General features: G+C 39.1%; 1 protein-coding gene across 4 annotated transcripts in view; it reads right to left on the minus strand.

The window, feature by feature from the left end:
* Nucleotides 1-13,787, minus strand: part of SPEN (spen family transcriptional repressor) — a 94,844-nt gene that overhangs the window by 12,407 nt on the left and 68,650 nt on the right. For 3 of the 4 annotated variants that reach the window (XM_025856274.2, XM_025856273.2, XM_025856275.2), the window contains 5 exons: nt 13,162-13,313; nt 9,394-9,519; nt 7,986-8,099; nt 6,851-6,964; nt 5,836-5,936 (listed from right to left, as the gene is read on the minus strand). In XM_025856274.2, coding sequence (XP_025712059.1) covers nt 5,836-5,936; nt 6,851-6,964; nt 7,986-8,099; nt 9,394-9,519; nt 13,162-13,313 — 607 coding nt within the window. The remainder of the gene's footprint in view (nt 1-5,835; nt 5,937-6,850; nt 6,965-7,985; nt 8,100-9,393; nt 9,520-13,161; nt 13,314-13,787) is intronic. The other variant, XM_073903309.1, reaches the window with a different exon arrangement.

The raw sequence follows: 13,787 nt of genomic DNA on the forward strand, positions 1-13,787 counted from the left end.
ATATTCTTATCACAACTTGGGAAACAAATGCATTATAGGGAAAAATAGAGAATAATTTAACTGAAATCCTCTCACCTACATGACCCACATGATACTGATAATACCTCCCAGTTCACAATTTAAAAAAAAACACATTGGGGGGCCAGTCTCCCTCAGCTATCTCCTCAATTGTAAAATGGTGGTAACCTTTCCTCATAAGGCTCTTAAGAAGATTAAATAAGATAAAGAGTTTTAAGAATTTTCCTGACATAATGTGAGGCACATACCTGGCCTTCAGTAATGTTACTTTTCCCCAAGCCACCAACTGAACACAAGCTTTGTAAGAGGATTTCTCAATTGTAAAGGAATTCACTGTGGTTTTCTCTTATAGTGACCTATCCAGGGGCATTCAAGATAGGATTAAATGTACACACAAGAACACGTATGATGGATAAAATGAAATTCACCCGTAACAGAGACCAATTCTTTCACTTTTGTTCACTCTCCATTTCTGTTCCCTCAAGGTCATACATTCTACACAGTATTGCCATTAGTGGCTTACTGAAACACAAAAAATTTAGAACTTAAGCCCCTAAAAGGCATGAGTTTTTTTTCAGGTCTTCTTGTAACAGTATTTGGCTCATAGGAGGCACTCAAGTATCTGTTGAAAGAATGAACCTTAGAAAAATATGTCAAAGCTACTACTGGGTGATGTTCTATCCCACCCTCCACAGCAAATGAAGCATCTAAGACTGAACATTCAAACACTGGAAGCATCAATAAAACATTATTATATGTATTTATACAGAATTTCTCAGTCCAAAGAGAATATTTTATGGTATATCTGTACTATTTTAATTGGATTCAAGATGATCTTTCTCAAGTTCCACAGGAATCATACTCTTTGCCTAAATAATGACCAGCTACCTTAAAATAAATGTTACTAAGCATGGAACTTGGCTAATTTAATTCACTGCCAACATAAATACAAACTCCAAGGAAGCATCTTTTCATACATAAAGGTAAACATACTATATGCTTTCTAATATAAAGTGATTAACACACCTAGAATGGTCACTGGCTCACCGCCCACATTAACGTGGGCTTGGGATGCCTGGGTAGCTCAGTTAGTTAAGCATCTGCCTTCAGCTCAGGTCATGATCCTGGAGTCCCAGGATCGAGCCCTGCATAGGGCTCCCTGCTCAACGGGGAATCTGCTGCTCCCTCTGACCCTACCCCCTTATGCTTTCTCTCTCTCAAATAAAACAAAACAAACAAAAAAACACAGTAGGCTTAAAATAATACTATAAAAACAGAAGTATGTTTAGATTAATTAAACTAAAACTATATCCAAAAATATGAAGTTACATAAGTCAAAGGTGTATGTGTAAACATTAGTGCTGGAGCACTATTCAGTTTAATAAATACTGATTTTGCACATATTTTGCTGGGCCCCTTGACCACCAAAAGAAATGGGTGTTCCCGCCCTCAAAGAATGCAAGTCAAGTAGGAGACAGCACAGCTGCACACTTGTACCTTGGACAGAAGGGTGTCCAAAGAACCTGGAAAAGCCAGGTGTTGAGATAACTCTGTTCACATGACTGCACAATATCCCAACTCCCCTAAGTAGGTGGGAAATTCACCTAAAGCGTAACAGGATCTTGTAAATTCATCTTTTTCTTTTTTTAAAGATTTTATTTATTTATTTGAGAGAGAGAGAATGAGAGATAGAGAGCACTAGAGGGAAGAGGGTCAGAGGGAGAAGCAGACTCCCTGCTGAGCAGGGAGCCCGATGCGGGACTTGATCCCGGGACTCCAGGATCATGACATGAGCCAAAGGCAGTTGCTTAACCGACTGAGCCACCCAGGCGCCCAAGGATCTTGTAAATTCATCTTGAGAATCATTTTGGTAAAGTGTATAAAGCTCAATGCACTAGCAGATAGGGGCACTGGGCTTATCTCCAGCCCATGGTCTTAGCCTGTGACCTTATCAGCAAAGTCATCTGGTCTTCAATTCCTACCAAAAGTAACAGAGGAAAAGAGTCACGGCCCTACCTCTCTGACACAGTATTTGAGGGAATAAATGAAATGCTACTTTTAAACCGCAGTACCCTATGCAAATCAGTCACTGCATTCCTAGGCTAAGCTATCATTAGAGGTAAAGCATTTTTTTCATTCATGCATTAACTATCCAGTGGGATGACCTCCTTCCACTCTATGGAAAGGGCAAAGAACCTCAAGTTCTACTGCAAGGGATTATTCCATAAGCACTGCGAGATATCTTAGTGGCAAAGGGGGCAAAACTGAGTCACAGTTAAGTCCCATATCCTCCTGCTTCCTACATTAGGAGATAAACTCCATTCAACAGGGATAAATAACCATGGGTAAGAACTAAAGAACAAAGCCAGAGCCAGATCATTAGTAAAATGAGTGAATTTAAGCGTTAACATACAAAAATGAACACCCGCACAGCATTACCCAACCCTCGGACAAGACACTATTCTCTGAAAAATATTTCATGTATGCACAGAGGATTTTAAAGGATGTTTTATGTCTTAGGTGCCACTAGACCACTAACACACTTTCCACTAGCTTATGGGGAAGGATTCCTATAAGCACTTAAAATGTTAACAATGCCTTTAAACTGCTACTTGGGGAGCCAGGATGGAAAACGTTTTTCTCTCTCCACAGACCCACATGTTCTCCGACATATGCATACGCATCCTCTCTCACACACACATACACAAACTGACACAGGAAAGCCTTGTATCAAAACTGACTTTCTGGCTAAAGGACTGTGGATTCATCTACTGGCGAAAAACTATCAAATCCTTAGAAGTTCAAGCTTTGGGGAATTTGGCTGTAGGATACATTTTTCATTTAAAAAACCTCCCCCTGGGGCGCCTGGGTGGCTTAGTTGGTTAAGTGACTGCCTTTTGCTCAGGTCATGATCCCGGGGTCCTGGGATCGAGTTCCACGTGGGGCTCCCTGCTCAGCGGGGAACCTGCTTTTCTCTCTGCCTGCCACTCCCCCTGCTTGTATGCTCTCGTTCTCTGTCAAATAAATAAATAAAATCTTTAAAAAACAAAACAAAACAAAACAATCCTCCTCAGGGGTGCCTGGGTGGCTCAGTCGATTGGGCGTCTGCCGTCAGTTCGGGTCGTGGTCCCAGGGTCCTGGGATCGAGCCCCACATCAGGCTCCCTGCTAGGCGGGGAGCCTGCTTCTCCCTCTCCTCCCTGCCTGTGCTCTCTCTCTCTCTTGCTCTCAAGTGAATAAATAAAATCTTAAAAAAAAAAAAAAATTAAAAACCTCTCCAGGGTATGTGTTGTGGTGAGCACTGTGTATTGTTTAACACTGATGAATCATAGACCTGTACCCCTGAAACAAATACATTGTACGTTAATAATAATAATAAATAAATCACTAATAATCTAACCACCCTGAAATAGATAAAAATGCTATATATAAATTTATGTATGTGTATATACATATATGTATTCTATATGTGTGTATGTGTATACATATCTTTCCAGTCTTTTTTCTTTGCATATGTTACTTTTGTTTTATAAAATTGGGTCATACTGTACCCTACTGCTTTATAACCCACTTTAAAAACTCTCATTAAATCATAATATTGCATTATTAAATATTTTTATTTATTTATTTTTTTAAAGATTTTATTTGTTTGACAGAGAGAGAGACAGCAAGAGAGGGAACACAAGCAGGAGTGGGAGAGGGAGAAGCAGGCTTCCAGCCGAGCAGGGAGCCCGATGCGGGGCTTGATCCCAGGACCCTGGGATCAGGACCTGAGCCACCCAGGCACCCCTGCATTATTAAATATTTTTAAAGAAAAAGAATGCAAGGGGGCGCCTGGGTGGCTCAGCCGTTAAGCGTCCGCCTTCGGCTCAGGTCCTGATCCCAGGGTCCTGGGATCAAGCCCCACATTGGGCTCCCTGCTCAGTGGAGAGTCTGCTTCTCCCTCTCCCTCTGCCTGCCGCTCCCCCTGCTTGTGTGTTCTCTCTCTCTCTGTCAAATGAATAAATTAAAAAAAGAAAAAGAATGCAAGGATGGTTCAACTACAAAACTCAATCAACATTACACACCATATTAATAGAATGAAGGAAAAAACACATGATCATTTCAAATGGGAAAAAAAATCCAGCACCCTTTCATGATAAAACAAACAAAACAAAAAAACCAAACACCTTATCAAAGTAGGAATAAAAGGAAACTTTCTGAACATAGTAAGTGTATGAGAGGGAACCTGGGTGGCTCAGTCAGTTAAGTGTCTGCCTTCAGCGCAGGTCATGATCCCAGAGTCCTGGGATCAAGTCCCGCATTGGACTGGCTCTCTGCTCCGTGGGTAGCCTGCTTCTCCCTCTCCCTCTGCCCGCCACTCCCTCTGCTTTTGCTCTCTCTGTAAAATCTTAAAACCCAGGGCCACCTGGCTGGCTCAGTTGGTAGAGCATGTGACTCCTGGTCTGGGGCTTATAAGTTCACGCCCATGTTTGGGTGTAGAGATTAGTTAAAAATAAAATCTTTAAAAATAAATAAAAATTTAAGAAAACTGTCCCAGTATTCAATGACTGCCATACAATATTCCACAAAATGACTCAAAAAAAAAATATATATATATACATTCTATGACTTAAAAAGTGGCAAGAACAGGCAGTATAAAGGGAATATATTCCACAGGTTTCGGGGCAACACAATCAGGATCTGACTCCTACTTGTTTGTAGACCCCCCTTTTATACCTAAACCAGAGTGTCTAAAGACATTTTTCATACATAGCCTTTTACCACATGTGTACAGAGGTGGAGATCCAGTGGTGACATTCCAGGAGACTTAATCATAAAGGTGTGTCTGGACAAACAGCTTGACCATGTGGATGATAGTTTACATTTTCAAATGTGATCGGCTATTGAAGCACTTGATGACACTATGTTAGGGTGTTTTAATATATTCAGTCTAAAAAGGAGTCAATCATCAGTTTGGGGACAGTTCTAAGCTAACAGAGATAGCCTGGTCCAAACTATGAGACTTAAAATGATTCGGGACTGCAATATTTCCTACAAGCAGCAGGAAAAAAAAAAAAAAATCAAATACTACATAACCATGACCAAAAAAATTAACAGGAGTAAATAAGGTTTCCTTTTATATTGCTGAAGTTACCAATTTATATATGCTTTGGCTTACTGATTCACCATTTAGAAGATTCAAATTTAAAAGAAAGCTCTTGATAATCTTTTTCAATTAAAAAAAAATTCTTTTTTTCTTAAAGTAGGCTCCACGCCTAGTGTGGAGCCTAATGCAGGGCCCAAACTCATGACCCTGACTGAGATCAAGACCTGAGTAAAGATCAAAAGCCAGACACTCAACGGACTGACCACCCAGAGGCCCCTCAATTTTTTTTTTTTTTACTAACGGTATGAGCACATGCACAGTAATAATCTGCATGTTGTCATTACTAAATATACAGGACACTTAGTTTACAGTGCTCTTCAACTTGTTATCATATTTAATTTAAAACTGTTAAGCAGGATGATTTGTACATAAAGTTATAATCTAGCAAAACGGTAACTCTTTCAAATTCTAGGAGCATTCAATGAGAAATGTATTTAGCTTAACCTAAATCCCACGAGCCACAAGAAAACAGAATTCATAAAAATAAACCCGTGTTTCTGTATGAGGAGACAGAAGGAAAGGAGTTTTTTGGGGATAAGTGTAGAAATAAGGGGTGAAAAATAAAACGTAATCCCATCTAAGTCTGATGTATTTGGTATTTTAAAATCCAAGCTATGCTGATAGGTTTAAAATACATACCTTCTTGCTTGGGAAAAAAAAAATACATACCTTCTTTCTGCTAACATTTCATAAAAGTCTCTAATATCTTGACCAGATTTTTCCATACAGTGATAAAATGCCAGCTGACTTTCCCGATTTGCAAAGTCCACCTTAAAAAGAAAGAACAGCAGGTGTTTGATTCAAGTTTCAGGTTTTCAAGATGGAAAGCATTATTGAATTTGAAATCCTTCCCAACATAGCCCTCTGGATAAACTTCAAGTAAGAGCAATCTGTCTCAACTAAGTGAAATAGTCCTAACTGAAACTGTATTTTGTTAACATGAAATCTCTCTCAAATTCAAGAGAAATCTCGATATAGAACTATAATTTAAGGTCCTAGAACCCAGTACTGAAGGAGTGGAAAAGGCAAAATGGAAAACTGAAATAATACCTATCAAGATTCTAGGTTGCCAAATAATCAGATCAACTAAACCCAGAGTCTGTGTTAGATGTAAATTTGCTGGAACCACAAGTTAGAACATAAAATAAAATAAAGTATCGAAGAACATTTAAACTTCACTCACAGCTGGACCTCAGAGTCATTTAAGCCTATGATACCCATCATCTTTCAATATCTTATTTCAAAAAAGAATCGTTTCAATTTAACCATGATAGTTAGTATTAAGTGCATAAATTCCTTCAAATTATCATGAACAAGAGAAGAGGAAGAGAGAATCATTCAGGAAGCTGGAATGAGTGATACGTTGAGCTCCTGGGTGTGCAGATACCCACACGTGAATGTGGGCCAGCCTGCACCAAGAGCATACATGTAAGCATCAGGTACCTGGGGTGTAAAGAAGCACATTTCCTTGAATGACATGATTTTTAGGGAAAATTCTGTGGCTAATGACGCTGTGGCCTCAAGTAGCCAAGTATACAAATAGTAATATTCCCTTTAAAAACAGGACATACAGTGCATATCCTATAAACCACTCCCCTTGCTGGCCACCTACAAAATGCATTATTAAGAGAGTGGGATCTCAATATGATTTTGTTTCACTTCTTTTTAAAGTCATTCTGCACACCTTAATTTTATTCCCACCGATTTTCCTCCCCTTGGTCTCTTTTACAGCTGCTTGTGCATATTCAATTTCATTGTAGAGAACCAGGGCCATGCCTTTTAAGCGGTCAAACACCACCTATAAAAAACAACAACAAAAAAACAAAACAAAAACCAAATAAGAGCCTCATCCACTAGACTTAGTGTCAGTCCCAAGAAAATCCTAAGTCTCAAGGACGCTGCCAAGAAAAAACATATTTATATATTTTTTATTCTAGAAAAAATATCAGGCTTTTCCTGGTGATGCATGTTGTAGTGAAAACACACAATAAAAATGTGGAGGGACTGTTTACAATTGTGGATATTGTGGCTTGAGGTACATCATGCCTTTATTTTGTTTTTCTGTATTTTATTTTCCATGTTGACTGAGTCCTGTACTATAGTCAAGTAAGCATTCTTATAGTTCTGGCTAAAAAAAAAAAAACAAAAAACACACCCTTGAAAGAGAGAAAACAATGTAGAATACTGAATCAACAATAAATTTCAGTGAATTCTGGTTATAAGTAGAATTCTTAACTTAAAGCTGCTGGATTTTTTATTTATGCTAGCAATCTTTATGTTGTGTGTCTCTCCAAATGACAAAAGCTACACTGAAAGAAATGCCGTGCCCACCACAGTGTGAATCTGCTCTTAAGGAGTTCAAAGCTCTCCTTTCACATAATGGAGTGGGGTCCAGAGACCCTCCTCCTGCTGGGCGCAGGTACATACTTTACCAACATCGGTTAGATGTGTATTCTGTTGTATGATCGTCCCTTTAAAGTCATCTTGTTTGTTTTTTTTTTAAAATGAAGTCAATTACATATTAATGTGAATGTAAATAATTAGACGAATTTTAATGAGATAAAATTATAAAAACCCCTAAGAAACATTCTATTTAACAGTATTATGCAAATTAGTTTCAAAATTAATCTTGGCTAGTTCAAAATAGTTTTCCAAAATACTTCCTCATATCATAAGCTAATAGATACAGATGCCCTCCTATGACAAGTTATGAGTGATTAAAGAAAATGTCCACACTAAAACTTGGAGCTGACAGGATAGAATACTGAGACTAGAAAGTCAGAAGTAACTTGACACCAAAACCAAAACCTCCCACTTACCTTTACCACAGGCCCATATCGGCAGAAATGTCGTGTTAAATACTGATCCGACACATTTGAAGAAAGCCCGTCTAACCACACGCAGTTTGTAGGCATGCTTTTTCCAAAACCCAGCTGGATAGGAGAGGTGAAATTTCTATTAGTAAAGTCACCAATTATTCAACTACAGAATTCTGAAAAAAACCTGTCTTCTGTAGGAATCTTATCAACCATCATCCCAAAGGGCAACCATCTGGTTAAAATCAAATAGAAATTTATGTAAAACCAATTCTGCCAGGGTAAGCAAGTATTAATTCATCAGATTTTAGTTTATGGACTCTAGGCACTTAGATTTTTTTCCCCTCCTAGATTTTATTTTTTATTTATTTTTATGTATTTATTTTTAAAGATTTTATTTATTTATTTGACGGAGCACAAGCAGGGGGAGCAGCAGGCTCCCCGGTGGGGCTCAATCCCAGGACCCCGGGATCACATGAGCCGAAGGCAGACGCTTAACCGACTGAGCCACCCAGGCATCCCTATTTTTTATTTTTTAAAAGATTTATTTATTTACGGAGCATCTGGGTGGGCTCAGTTGGTTAAGCGTCTGCCTTCGGCTCACGTCGTGATCCCAGGGTCCGGGGATCGAGCCCTGTGTCTGGCTCCCTGCTCTGCGGGGAGCCTGCTTCTCCCTCTCCCTCCCCCAGCTTGTGCTCTCTTGCTCACTCACTCTCTCAAATAAATAAATATTTTTTAAAAAAAAAAAGAGTTATTTAGGGGCACCTGGGTGGCTCAGTCGTTAAGCGTCTGCCTTTGGCTCAGGTCACGATCCCAGGGTCCTGGGATCTACCGCTGAATTGGACTCCCTGCTCCGTGGGGAGCCTGCTTCTCCTTCTCCCACTCCCCCTGCTTGTGTTCCCTCTCTCCTGCCTCTCTCTCTGTCCAATAAATAAATAATATCTTAAAATAAATAAATAAATAAATAAAATAAGAGAGTTATTTATTTATTTATGAGGGTGGCAGAAGGAGAGGAAGTCTCAAGCAGACTCCATGCTAACAGAGCCCAATACGAGGTTGGATCTCAAGACTGTGAGATCACGACCTGAGCAGAAACCAAGAGTCAGACACTCTACCCACTGTACCACCCAGGTGCCCCAATATTTTATTTTTTAAGTAATCTCTACACCCATCATGGGACTTGAACTTACAACCCTGAAATCAAGAGTCACACGCTCTACAGACTCAGCCAGCCAGGCACCCCGGCAGGTATTAGTCCAGTGTGTAGTATAACAGGTGAGGAGGCAGACAACTGTGTCACCTTCATGATTATCTAACTGTACTGCAGTTTTAAATAATCACACATACACACAAAAAGCCTCCAAATCATAACAAATCGTAACACCACAATAACTTATGCAAAGTCCTTTACCTTGAGGCGATTATTTCCAAGGTACTCCCCATCCATCTTCTTAATAGCCTTACAAACACTGGCAATATCACAGTACTGCAAGAATGCATACTGAGGAACTCCATTTACTTTCTTAATATCAATATCCTGGAAAAGCCAATGAGCACCACTCAGTGACATGCCGAAAGGAAAAAAAGCAGAATAATCCAAACCCAAATGAGGTGCGTATTTCTCAAAACAAGTCATATTCCCAAAAATCATTTTCTTAAAATTGTACATCGTGATTCAACTGTAAATAGCGTGAAAGACTACACAACACAGCATTTTTTAGTCACAACCATGAAAACCTTCCTATGTGAAGCTCTTTGCAGAAGAGAAATTGCAAACTCAAAATTTAAAATCCACAATACCTGTGTTAAGAGAAATTTATAAAGGAAAGGTTGTGCTTGATTCAAGTGGTACATATACTAAAACTGGAATACAGAGAAGATTAATAAAGAAAAGGCAGCCTTGGGGTGCCTGGGTGGCTCAGTTGTTAAGTGTCTGCCTTCGGCTCAGGTCATGATCCCAGGGTCCTGGGATCGAGCCCCGTGCGTCAGGCTCCCTGCTCAGCGGGAAGCCTGCTTCTCCCTCTCCCTCTGCCTGCTTGTGTTCCCTCTCTCGCTGTGTCTCTTTCTGTCAAATAAATAAAATCTTCCAAAAAAAAAAAAAAAAGAAAAAAGAAAAGAAAAGAAAAGGCAGCCTATTTAATAAAAACATAAGAAATACTGTTGACCCTGAACAACAATGTGGTGGCAGGGGGGGCAGTTAGGCGCCAACCCCCAAGGCCGTTGAAAATCCAAATATAACTTTTGACTCCCCCAAAACTTAACTACCACAGCCTACTGTTGACCAGATGCCTTGCAGATAACATAGGCAATTAACACATATTTTGTATATATTATTACTGTACTCTTAAAGTAAGCTGGGAAAAGAGAATGTTATTAAGAAAATATTAAGGAAAAAAAAGTTCACATATAAGTGGATCCATGCAGTTAAAACCCATGCCGTTCAAGGGCCAACTGTAATTCCCTTCTGCAACAATCTAAAATCCTTATTAGGGGCAGGCCATTTAAAATATAATATCTGAGAAGAGTACGAATGGTAAAGAAATCAAGTTTTCAGGGGCGCCTGGGTGGCTCAGTTGGTTAAGCGACTACCTTCAGCTCAGGTCATGATCCTGGGACCCTGGGATCGAGCCCCACAATAGGTTCCCGGGTCAGTGGGGAGCCTGCTTCTCCCTCTGACCCTCTCCCCTCTCATGCTGTTTCTCACTCTTTCTCTCTCAAATAAATTTTTTAATTTTATTTACTTATTTACTTATTTGACAGAGAGAAACACAGTGAGAGAGGGAACACAAGCAGGGGGAGAGGGAGAAGCAGGCATCCTGCGGAGCAGGGAGCCCAATGCGGGGCTCGATCCCAGGACACTGGGATCATGACCTGAGCCGAAGGCAGACGCTTAACCAACTGAGTCACCCAGGCACCCCTCAAAAAGTGATTTAAAATTTCAACCCTAAATTAAAAGACTCATTCTATCAGTGTATCTAATGGAACCAAGCCTGGTGACTGATATATATGGTAATAACCTCTCATATCCAGAATCAATAAATATATAAATACCCAAACTACTTTGTGAAGATATATCAGAACACCATCCCTAGATTAAAGAAATACTCTATAAAGGCATAACCCCACCTCTTTATTTAAGTTTATTTATTTTTTAAGTAATCTCTACACCCAACATAGGGCTCAAACTTACAACCCTGAGATCAAGAGTCCCATGCTTTTTCAACTGAACCAGCCAGGCGCCCCTAGCCCTATCTCTTTAGAATGCTTGAAACCTGTACTCACACCTGACACTCTGGTCCTGCCTACTCAGACAAGGTGGTTTAAAAATCTGGCTTACCTACACATGAAAATGGTCCGGAGAGGCAAAACTTATACTTAAACAATAATGACCCATATTGTGATTATCTAAAGTATTCTGTAAATCACAATCTAAAGTATTGTGATGCTAGAAGCCTCTTAAGGGTCATAAGCCAATAATCAAAAGCTGAAATAGAGCAAAATGAATAATGCATTTAAAGAGCTATCTGAGGAGTCCTTTAAAAAAGCAGTAATTTATATTCAAAATAGTTCTACTTAAGTAATGGTAAGCAGGAGCTGATTTTCACCACAATGTAGAAGGTAACAACCCAGGATAACTCCATTTAAGAGAAATGGTCTCCAAAGAGTACTGGTGGGTAGACTCACCACATAGGTTCTTCTAGCTATAGCATAATCTGTTATCGATAAGCAGCAGACCATTTTCCCAAAGTTTGTGTGTCATTAAAATAGTCACCCTCATAAGCAATTGCAAGCATGATGAGATGTGGTTTTCAAAAAGAATGTTGACGTGGCCATCTTACTGAGAAGCATGGCCCTTAAAACACAATAATCACTCCATTTTCAGCAACCCTGTTGATGAAAATGTACCTGTGTCCAAATACAACTTCTTATACTGCCCCAAAATTCAAAGTAGCAGCCACACTCAAATGTGGGTCTGAAAGTTTTATCAATTATGAATTAACTCATAAATGCCAATGAGCAAATTAAGTATTAGATCACGGTCTAAAGAAAGAAAAAGCTGGAGCCCATATAGGCAGGTGAACTCCAGGTCACTCATCCAAGCAGGCAGTACAGCTGGAATTAGAGTATATGATAAAAGAACTTAAAATAATTGAAAAAGAAAGGAAAATGTATGTTTTTCTGTTTCTCTAAATATATACCTTCTGTTTTTTCTTGACTTTCTACCAACCACTTCTCTCTTGTCCCTACTCCCTGTAAGATGAGGTTAGATCAGCTACAAGCACAAATGTTTTATTCTCTAGATTACGTCACTAAAAAAAAAAATAAGATTTTTGCTTACAACATCAGTGTATAGATAAGAATGGATAGCTGGATGGGGGCGCGCGCGCATGCGCGCGCGCGCGCACACACACACACACACACACACACACCTGAAAGATGAACAACTGTTGTCCCTACCCAGAACATCTTTTTATTCTCCAAAGTCCAAAATTACACAGCAATTTCTTTGCTGTTATTAATACAGACGAAGTCTAGGAAAGACAGAAATAATTTTCCTATTTTTTCAAACACAAAACAAAATAGTGTATGTATCCCAAGGGTACAAAGCTGTAACCAGACTATTTTCATTAGAAAGTGACTTAAAACAAGTCACGAAGAACAGAAAAACCCTCTAAATTCCTAAATTTAACAATGACTTGCATAATATAAAAAGTGATTCTAATTAAAATTTCAAAATAGAATGGAGCTTCTGGCATGACATCCACATTCCAGTAATCCCCAAGGTAGTCTGATGTGCACTGTGAGAACACAATACTCATACACTAAGCTGCTACTTCTTTCTTACAAACATATTATTTCTTCTTTATTTTCTTTCCAACCCACAGGACTAGAGATGGCTTTGAACAGCACCCATGGACAAAGAAAAACGGATACAAAAATATATATGTAAACAAAATAAGGACAAATATCTATTACACAGTTTTACATATACATATAAAACAGTCCCCCAGTGAGTTTTGCCGGATCATCTTTTAGCAGGAGTTAAAAAACACACAGGGCAAATGAGAAAAATATTTATTACACCACCTAAATATCATCTTTCCAAATATAATCTGTACTATGCTTTATGTTTTACGACAAAGATCTAAAACTGTTTTTACTGTAAAAAGCAACATACCACAATTTCTCCAAAGCGCTGGAAGATGTTGCGAAGGTCATGGTAAGTAGTGGTTTTTTCAAGGTTGCCAATGAAGAGGGTTCTTGTTGCTTTGGGGTGAAACTCATCTATCCTTTCATCCAAAGGACGAAATTCATTTTCACTTTCCGTTTCTGTTAAGTGGGATGGGGGCAGAGTAAAAAGAGAAGAGTTTGTTTTTATTTTTTATTTTTTTGAGCCGAAGGCAGACGCTTAATGACCGAGCCACCCAGGCGCCCCTGTTTGTTTGTTTTTAAAGTAATCTCTACACTCAAAGTAGGTCTCAAACTCACAATCAAAAGATCAAGAGTTGCATGCCCTACTGACTGAGCCAGCCAGGTGCCCCAAAACAAAGTGTTTTAATGTGTATTTATATATCATGGGAAAATCTACACTTGAGAAGCTATGTCTCTGAAATATTGCCTTTGAATAATATACAATCTGAAAAATTATATACACCTTCAGAAATAGCTGCCTTTTGCTAACTCCAAAGGCTAAAGAAACTTGCCAACAAAACTTAGGGGGAAGTAGCATTTTCTTTGATCTTTAAAACAGAAAAGTGGGACTGAATTTGTCTGTAAATTGATTTGTTTTAAAAATATCACTGA

Source organism: Callorhinus ursinus, unplaced genomic scaffold, assembly GCF_003265705.2.
Source record: "Callorhinus ursinus isolate GAN/ISIS: 27379988/994484 unplaced genomic scaffold, GSC_fseal_2.0 scaffold18, whole genome shotgun sequence".
NCBI lineage: Eukaryota > Metazoa > Chordata > Mammalia > Carnivora > Otariidae > Callorhinus > Callorhinus ursinus.